The following is a 10743-nucleotide window of genomic DNA, read 5'->3' on the forward strand; positions in this document are numbered from 1 at the left end:
GGAGCTAGACCAACACTCGCTCTGATTACTGCAAGACATCCTTTACTGTTAGAAACCACGTACTCCTGAATAGGAGATTGACCCATCTGCTGCCACACCTACTGCATAGATTTTTCCTAACCGTTGAAATTGTGTGTGTGTGTGGGGGGGGGGGTCTGGGGTTTGACATTCCTTATTAAAATCAAAAATGTGTTCAGTGGGATTCAGATCCGGGGATTTGACAGTGCATCATCACACAGAGGCCTTTTGGTCAATGTCCTAGGGTGTTTAGCACGTAAGTGCACCGCTTTAAGGATGATGTTAGACTGTCACGAGCACCAATTTCTTATCATTTTCATACGATTGAAATTGTCTGTTTTCATGTTTCTAAGATTGTTTCAGGACAATTTATCACTCTTTTAACCTGGTGTGACGCGATACGTTGGACACAGAAAAAGATCATGGTCACTTCCAGTTTGGTTAAATTTTGTCCAAAGCTTCTAAATTGTGACAAATTGGCGATGAAAATGACGCACAGCCTATAGAAAAATGAGTTTAAACGAGTTTTGATACTGGTTGTTAATTTTTAAAAGTAATATAAAGTACAATTAAAAACTATTTAAAGTAAAAGTGAGTAAAATTTGGAGCAAGGATGATCCAGATATCAACACTTCTAGTGGCTCTCTCTTCTTTCTCAATGGTCATTTTGCAAATGTTTTGTGTTTTTTAGTGAAACCAGTTTTAAAGATTTGATATTGATCACAAAAAGATGCTTTTTACACAAAACACGTGCAACAAAGTACAAATTTATTGTTTTAAGCTTCGTCACGATACAATGGTTATCATCGGTGAAATTTGATTTTCTTTCAACATTTGTGGAGAAGACTCATTTGTTGTAATACTTTGAAAATATCATACCATTCTATAAAGTAGTTTTTAAATAAATACATTTATTAGAGTGAACACTTAGAAGTTTTGTTAAGTGTATATGCAGAATAAACACTGACCTCTGAAAAGAGAGATGGGATCAATGGGTGCAATGCATATGGAGGAGTGTGTATCCCCTGTCGTCCGGTCACACCCGACGTGTGCTCTATGTTATGATCACTTAAGGACAGATGATACAAACACATTTTTTCTTTGGAATAGACTTAATATCATGTCAAAAGTTTAGAAAATTGGATAATTCTTAGCATTTTTTTTTTTATAAGAACTGGAAAATGAAATAAACTTGGAAAATATTAGTACATTATATTTCAATAAAAATGCAAATATGGACAAATCACACTAAGTAGAGGTTTACAGATGAAAACAAATTTCAGAATATGTTAGCTTGGTGCTAAAAATGTAATTTAAAATTTAGAAAAATATACCAAGCCAGGTGAATTTTATTAAGAAAAGCAAAATGGTAAAAATCAGCCTATGTGTTATTGGTGATTTTTTGTCATTTTGTATTTCCTCATAAAATTCACCTGGCTAGGTATATTTTTCTAAAGTTAATATAACACTTTTAGCACCAAGGTAACATATTCTGAAATTTGTTTTCACCTGTTAACCTTTACTGAGTGTTTTTGTCTATATTTGTTTTTTATTGAAATATTACTAATATTTTCCAAGTTTTTTTCATTTTCCAGCTCTTAGGAGAAAAAACTGCAAAGAATTATACACTTTTCTAAACTTGTGACATGATATTAAGTCTATTCCAAAGAAAAACTTTGTTTGTATCATCTTTCCTTAAACGAAAAAAGACAACTCAATGTGAACATAATGGTCGAAATATTCCAGATTGTATACATTTGCAATCAATGTCATTGTATCAACTATAGAACATTGACTTAATGCGAAATTACTTCATCACCTTATTTGGCTATTGCTGGACATTGATCGTTCGTGATTCCTACTCTTGAGTATCTATATACAGGTTTCGATCAAACAAGGTTACAGTAGAGAAACTTAAGTCGTCATTTTTATCATGATTGATTGCTTGTATGTTGTTTTAAGTCCAAATTTGAGAATATTTCACCTATCTAGTTGTCTCCATTACTGGTGAAGGACTTCATATTTTGACCTTTACTCAGCACTTACGGCCATTCTTTATCGTACCAACGTCTACCGTGACACGGGGCCTCGGTTTTTAAGGACCTGGAAGGTTTACCTCAAGTGGCCAAACGCATAGAATCTACCTCAATCGCAACTTCTCGGGCCTTTCCGACTATAGCGGAAAAACGACCTCGAATGTATATGTTAGACGCCATAACAACCCTCCTTTTTCACTATCTTTGAAATAAATGCATGGAGACCTTTTATCTGTGGAATATGGAATTTAACTTTTATTCAATGTCATGATATTACCTAAAATATACTATAGAAGGGACTTCTAAGTCTATCCTATATTTGAATAAACAGGAAGTGTATAAATTTTTAATATCCGGTGATGTTAATACATTCGAGGTTGTTTTTCCGACCTCTGACGAAAACGGAAAGACCCGAGATGATGCGATTGGAATCTAACTTTACGATAATGAGAAACATTGCTTCTTTACATGTATCTAGTTATCATTTTATATATCCTTTCTCTTTTCTATTTTCTTAACCATAAGCATTTAGTTATGCATGTAGAAAGTAAAGCTTATCAACAGTAACGTTTAGACTAGCTAATTCCAAACTGTCAATGTAAAATTTACAAGTTTTATAGAGGGAACAGTTACTTGTATATACAAGCTGGTACTTTAATTGAAAAAAAAGATTTACATGTAGCCCCCACATGTCGTCGAGAGCTAATTAGCATTATTTTTTAAAAGTATCATAAAACAATTTCTTGCTCTTATCTACATCTGGTTTTGTTTGAAATTAACTTCACAAACTGATTTCGATATTTATAGTCTAATTTATTAACCTTCTTTTGGTATAAAATTTCGTGATTTTCACCGCGAGATGCAACATCTTAAAGCTAGAGAAATTTAAGGTAAGACCTTTTCCTAAAGATATACATGTATACTTTTTAATATTTAGGGGAAGCATAAAGCTTCTTTCTCAATATTTAGCATGTTCAATGTCAAGCACTTTTGTCAAGACGACGGTTATATTTGAATATTTACATTTCCAATGTCTTTGTCCGAGATAAAATTACCAATTGTAAATGTAATTGATTTCCTCATGAATGTTTTGGCGCGGTTCCAAAAAAAACCACGTGCAGGGCGGGACAACACCTAGAGAGAAGCAGGCTTGGAGCCCGTGGATTGGCGGAATCAAAGCATGTAAATATAAGGAATAACTGTCAGATTTTTCTAATTCATGAAGATGATCAATGGATTGGCTTGTGTGATAATTTTATGCATAAACGCCTTCGGCGTTTATGCAAATTATCACACAAGCCAATCCATTGATCACTTCATGAATTCGAAAAATAAGACAGTTATTCCTTAAACACTTTCTTTAAATTGCGAAATCAACCACATTTAAATTCGTTTTTGGCAAATGATATACATTACTTTAAAAGTTGAAAGAAAAATAGGATAAACTAGAGGTACTGTGAGCAATGAGCTCACTAAATAATACCCCCCGCCTCCCATATGAATATAATGGCAGTATCCATGTTTTGCTCTGGAAAATCCGAAATATATGTCAGATCAAAAAGTAAAATAAAAGGTTCGCAATGACATTACGTAATAAAGATTCTGTGAAAGTTTCATAAAATTTCCTTCAGTGGTATGAGAGGAGTTGCGGATAAGAAATGGGTACCCCAAAGCGTAACAGAGGGACGGACGCACATACCAATTACTATATACCCTCCCACTTTTCAAGCGGGGGTATAAATATAAAGCCAGCTATATGTTATATTTATTCTGATGCAATGTTAAATGAAATAGAGCTATAGAAGGGACTTACACAAAAATAAATTCTTAAATATCTTTCAAATGAAATTTTATTAATTTCTAAAATGTTACCTTATTATATTAGTATATTATTTCAGTGAAAATGACAGTTTAAAATATGATAATCTTGTTTACCTACAAATTATGCCCCGAAACACCTTATTTGACCAAGCTAAACTTATACAGCATCATTTAAGGAATTTACTTCTCAAATTGAAAAATCTGTAGGCACCTTTCTTTTACTAGATCTTGACCTTAAATGTTCGTAAATATCACAAGAGTTAACAAAAGTCAAATGAAACAATAATCGGGAGCAGAATAAACAAGGACCTCTAAAAACAAATAAGGTGGGATCAGGTGCCATGAAGGAGTAAGCATTCACTTTCTACCGGCCACAACCGTCGTGTGTTCTTTGACAGGTAAATTGTAGTCAAAATGAAGGTCTTATAAATTGTTTAATAGACGTTATTAAACATTTCACCTCACGTCTGATTGTACATGTAAATGCAAACAACATCATTGTATTGACCATGGAATTTGCGAAATGTTGACGTCAAATGAGGTTGTAGTAACCTTTGAAGCATTAGCTTGCTCCATTTTTTAAAATATTCGAAAGGAGAACTCACTCATGTGTATAAAATCAACTGGTACATACAACTGGTATAAACCCATATACATTTGAAAATTGTATATTACCAGAAAAGAAGAAAGGATGTTAAAAAAATTACAAAAAAATATTAATCTAGATCTGTGAAAAGGGCATCAAGCTTTAAACACACTCAAACTTTACGGTAAATTGACTTCCCCAACAAATTCCCAAATTAAAAAAAAAGGAACTCAGAAAATTCATTCTCTTGTGAATGGTAATCGTCGCAAACTACGGCCAAAATATACGATCATCTTCCATTCTGGGAGATTGCTATAAGCGGACTCCGAACAGTGGCTTGAGACGATGGTGAATGGTCATCTTCAAAAATAATGAAAATCATTTGGATCATACACACGACACAGAACCACGAATTTGAAATTGAAAAAATGCTAGATTTCTCTATTAACAACACTTATTAAGTTTTTGGAGAGCTTGTCATTTAACAAATTTTTTGAAATCCAATGGGTACTATTAATAAAATTTCGTATGGCATATTGACAACTTAACTTTATGACAAAAGGGATACATGTAGTTTTTCTATCATCAGCTCTCTCATTTTATATCTTCTTATATGTAATAATATTCCTCAGTCATCTGTATATGGCGTCTGTGTCTCCCATCTCTCTCACAACTCCCATGCATGCAAAAAAATTATACTAAAACAGTGTACTTAGAAAGTTATTAAAAAAGTTATTAGAAAGACAGACCTTCCCGGATTTCTTTTCAGTTTGCCCGATAATGACAAGGAACACATAGCAGTGTTGACCCGTCGGCAGGGGATGCTTTTCCTCCATGGCACCTCAGCCGGGCTTCATAGTTTTAGGGATACGTGCTTTGCTCCCGATTAGTTTATATTGATTGATTGTTGTGCTTGATTATTGTTTGTTATTTATAAATATAGTTATCTGTCACTGCAAATAAATACATATTTTACTTTTATTATCGTGATGAACACTTTTTCCATAGTTTTAAATAAAATTAACATGATTGTTTTAATGTCAAAATAAGTCAACCACTTCTCGATTTACATTATTGATATTGATTCATATTATGGAAAAAAAATCCTGCAATCGTAATAAGCGTACGTCGCTAATAGCAGAAGCTTATCACACGTAAGCGGTCGTATATTCTATTATATAAAATTTGACAAGTTCTTTGCTCAGAGATAAAAATGCATGGACAATGTATCAATAAAAAATCTCCAAAGTCTGTTCACGCAATGCTAAAATTGGATACAGTACTATTTGTTAACAAGTAAGCCAGACAACTGATAGATGATAACAACAGAAGCCTATAGAGAGGAAGGATTAGCGTTCAATTGCTTAAAAATTGATTGACAAATATAGTTAACATGCAATATAACAATGCATCCTACGTTCAGCTGTTCCAGGTAACTCTCCCAATTGCCATATTTCTTAGCAGTACAATATATCTTCCTGGATTAAAGTACTTTCAGGGTATTCATTTAAATAACACGTTAAATATATATATTTTTTCTTCTTCCTTGTGAAAGCATTTTGAGAGCCAAGACAATGATTAAGGTAGGCTATACACAAATATTATATTATATTTAAATCTTAATTTAATAACTTAATCAAGTGAATGTTAAAAATTGAACATCATTGTTTGTTTCTTTGTATCATTTCACACAAAGAATGTCTTAAATATGTTCTAAATTATTTGAACGAGTGAGACGACAATCTATAAATGATTATTTTTAAAAAGGAAAACATAAAATAACAAGACGTCATGAAGTTAACATGCTTAAAAAGCTTTTTCTCTTAGCGCATGACCAATTTAGAATAAAAAGTAATTCTTAACACAGCAGAAAATAGTAACTTCAAAATACAGATAACTCTTCTTGTAGACCATTTCTAATTTGATGTGCAGAGTTTCAAAAAAGTCTTGTTTTTCAAATGAATGGCTTACTTAGCCCGGTTCATTAAATATGAGGTTTGAGGATACAGTTGTCTGTGATTACACGTATCGGTATTCCACTCAACTTTATCTCGACTTTAATAACACCCAACTTTTTTTCGAACGTGAATAAATTAAAATGTTGGAACACTGGTCAAGAAAAAAAGAAAATGATTAATAAAAAGGCATACATAAAAGAAAAAATTATTAGTTATTTTCTAAATGCACTTATCACTAAAAAAAGCTTTTAGCACTTTTTGATAATTGCATTTTAGATCAAAATTTCACAAGTTTTGGTATTGATGCTGATAACCGGTGCATTCATTGAGGATTCCAATGGGGCTTGGTGGTTTTTCAGGAGATGGACAAGAAGCCGCAGATCTAGAGTAAAGTTACCTGTGACCACACAAGCACCAGTCTGCCCTCGTCTTTGTGGCTTCAGTTGTGAACCATCAAACAAATGCGGAAAGTTCTGCTGTTTTTACTGTTACCGAAATTGCAATGGAAAACATCAGGATATTGTAATTTGAAGTTTTGTTTGTTTGTTGGTAGTTTTATAAAACGTCCTTCTCGATTTTTTTTTCTCTCATATGGAGACGACTATTTAAAGTTTTTAATTTCGAAATTGACCTTAAAATGAATTTGTTATTTGTCTGTAAACACTAATATGACAATTTTCTCTCCTTTACAAGAACCTGCCATGTAAATTTTCCCTTTGGGACAAGAATGGGGACGGTGCTGTTAACAAGACAGAATTTGTGAGCGTGACACAAGCGAACAAGAATGTGGATGTTGATTACATTTTCAACACGTCAGACAAAAATGGTAATATATTTGAATAATTTAATTAAATGTTTCATTGCATATTGTTTTCCTTTTTATCAGAATATCTTTTTATTTAAAAATATTTCATTTCTGCAGCTGATAACGTCCTTTCAAAGGAAGAGCTACAAAATGCACCAATTATTATGGAGAAGTGTTAAGTGACAACAACTGCTTAAATTGTCACACAAGTCTAGTTGAGTTTTTCAGAAATAAATTCAAAACTGTTGTGTTTAAGTTATTTTGTTAGAAATTATCTTTTGTCAGCATGTCATCTGCTTTTTCCTGTTAGGCACTGGGAACATTTTGATCTCTCATGAATTACTTAAAATTGTTAATCCCAAAACTTCCTGTGATTATATCTATAATATTGAATATATATTGTTTTCTATTAGTTTGATATTATTGGTCTTTTTCCCCGAAAGGTTCTATACTGTTCTTGTCTAAACAGGGTCTATTTGTAAGCTTGAGCACTTTGGAAATTACAAACGAGATCATGTTGATTTTCCGTAAAAGAAAATTGTAACATGTTAGGTGCAGTGTGAAACGAAGTTTTTTTATCCTGCTCACAGATTTTTGTTATATAAATGGACTTTCAGCATTTTAATATTTCACTAATATGCTAGAAACATGACACTATGCCATCACAGGAAGCTGCATACAGTATATATCCAGAAAAGACCCTCTTACATTTACAATGGTTTTATGTAAAAGACGAAAGAATAGTAAGCAACTATACGTACATATATTATAAAATTCTGCCAAAATGTTCTTCCAGAAATTCATATTTTTGCTTTCAAATCAACCACAGCCCCCATAGAAATTTTAATCCCCAGAAATGGCCGGCAACATGGGATGCTTACTTTTCCTAGACACCCGATTCCACCTCTGGAATTGTCAGGGCTCCGTTTTATGCTCTCTTTAGATACTTCTTTTGTTGATATATTTTTTTTTTAGATCGATTCTGTTTGTTATCTTTTCACCTATCTACATTACATTCTTACATATAAATATACTTAATTTATCTGTTCTTGAAAAGATTTTTTGAAGATTTCTCATATTTTTTAAATTAAATTGCCTATCATGGCCCCGTTCAAACTCCAGTCATGATTTGAACAAACTAGAATCTACACTAGATAATGTAGTTTTCATTAAAGTTATATATTTTTTCTGGCATCGTGTTTTTTTTATCATCACTCTTTGAAAGAAGGCATGGTCCTTTATTTGAACATAATTAAATTTCCTTTACCCAATGATGCTTTGTATCATGTTTGTTTGAAACAAACTCATTTGTTTTGGAGAAGATGAAATTGTGATATGTTAAGTACGACATGAACACCGATGCCAATGAAAGTCAGTGGACAAATTTTAATCAGTAAAGTTACCTTGAACCTTAGGTCGCATATAGGTGAGCTAATGCGAATAATAAAATAATACCAATAGTGGAAGGTTTAAGAAATTTAAAATATGATCATAAGTAAAGCTAAGAAAGAATGAATAGGCAAATGCTGTGTTTTTCCTTTTTTTTTATCAATTTTTCAATTCACAATTTTTCTTTTACTGTTTGATTTATGAGAACATACATGTAAAGTGGATTTAATACATGAGTAGCAGGATGAGCTACGTCTTGACTTATTGCATTGATTATATAATGAAATGCATTAATTCTTCAATTCTAAGTCTAAAATTTGCTTTCGATGCCGATGGAATTCTCGCAGCGCTGCTCTACACTACACGGTGAATGGGAGTAAGATAGAGTTTATTGGAACAGGACCTTTAGCTGAGAAAAATTCCTGTTAATGAATTTTTTGCATATTTTTTATATTACTAATTTAATATGTACTTAACATTTTAAAACTGTCCTTTCAAGGGATTTCTCGACTTATTAAAAAAAAAACCTACAAATACCACCCTGTATAGAGTTAGTATGGAGTTTAGATACTTCATGTTTACGGGCCCATAACGGAGTCCATAATGCGATTTTTTACGCACAAATAATAAATATGTTAGGTAACACTATTTATTATATAGCTAATAAATATTCTCTAATAAAATACTACCAAAAATCTAGAGAATTTTAGCGTTCAATATCTTGACGTTTAATTGAACGCTGAGTTTGTATTACATATACAAGTATGCCGAAACATTCCAAATACGAGCGTTTAATATCGAAAGCCCCGTTGTAAACAAAAAAAGTCGTCTGGTCAAATTCTCAGAGCTAAATTAAAGAAAGGAAGTGGCATCTAGGTAAGATGTGTTTATTTTTTACACAAAAATGAAATTATTTATTAAAAATTCACTACATATTAGACCCATTAAAACCTAAATAAGCAAATAATTACGCTCTGTAGGGTCGTCGGAATGATGCGATATTGAACACTTGCAGGATAGGCGTTAATTTGAATACCAATTAATACTAAAAAATCATTAATTTGGGTATTTTTAGTTGGAATAATTATTTTAAATTATGAAGAATTGTTTTAGCTATTTAATAAAGGAGTTATTGAACTTGTATTGGTGAATATCGGCACTCGTTGACTGTACAAATGCACTCGCAAGCTCGTGCATTTGTACAGCCAACTTGTGCCAATTTTCACCAATATAAGTTCAATAACCCTATAATACTAAAATATTTCAGAATAGTCATAGTGTTTAAATTATCTGAAAGCATTTGATTTAATTTCATATAGCATTTGGGTGGGATGATTTCTGCATTTTTCAAGGCAGGTTCAACGACAAAAAACTCATTTTGGGAAAAAATATGACTGTCTAAATTTACGATTGAATGTCAGTACTTCATCGTAATAATAAACTGCATACATGTAAATATCGCAGGGTGAAGCTTGCCTCAGTATCGCACAGGTCATCGTTGAATTAGACGAAAGTATGATAAAAACGCTTCACGTTTGCATTTTCCGAGTGCGGGAAATCAATTGTTACGTCGCATGAAAACATAAACATTCAAAATTATCTAAATAGAGAGAATCTCTGCTACTAAACACGAAAAAATATTAATTAAAAAGAATCTGCTTCAGAAATTTATCACGACAATGTCCTGTTTATTACGAAATAAAATTGATCATGACGGGTGTAGCTAATGTGTGTACTTGATCTCGCTTCACTGAGAATTCAAACACTACGTCTATGACGTCACTGACGTCAGACTGCAGGGAAAAGAGATTCGGCACTTTCACAATATCTAAAAGTTGGCAAGATCTTTAAAAATTTTAAATATTAATTTCTAAAATTAAATGTTTAAAAAACAATTTTAGAATAAAATTACACAAGAACAGATGATTTCAACAACGTTTAGCTTTTAGCATGTACATCAGCATCGACGATGACGTAATCTGTGTTTTTAGTCATGTGACATGTGCCCTGTCTCCCCTTAATTAATTAAACTGTATCTTACTCCTATTCTCTATCATCATTTAGTGTAGCGCCGCGAGAATTCCATCGGCATCGAAAGCAAATTTTATACTTATGCCCTGTTCACACGAT

General features: G+C 32.4%; 1 protein-coding gene across 1 annotated transcript; it reads left to right on the forward strand.

The window, feature by feature from the left end:
- The first annotated feature begins 5973 nt into the window (after nucleotides 1-5973).
- LOC134258778 (uncharacterized) lies at nucleotides 5974-7262 on the forward strand. Its single transcript, XM_062741367.1, has 3 exons — nucleotides 5974-6044; nucleotides 6696-6941; nucleotides 7113-7262. The coding sequence occupies exons 1-3, from the start codon at nucleotides 6036-6038 to the stop codon at nucleotides 7260-7262; spliced, it is 405 nt and encodes a 134-aa protein (XP_062597351.1). The 5' UTR covers nucleotides 5974-6035.
- Nucleotides 7263-10743: the final 3481 nt, after the last annotated feature.

Source organism: Saccostrea cucullata, unplaced genomic scaffold (assembly GCF_032062105.1).
Source record: "Saccostrea cucullata isolate Sc308-1 unplaced genomic scaffold, CSIRO_AGI_Scuc_v1 ctg27, whole genome shotgun sequence".
In the NCBI taxonomy this organism is placed as follows: domain Eukaryota; kingdom Metazoa; phylum Mollusca; class Bivalvia; order Ostreida; family Ostreidae; genus Saccostrea; species Saccostrea cuccullata.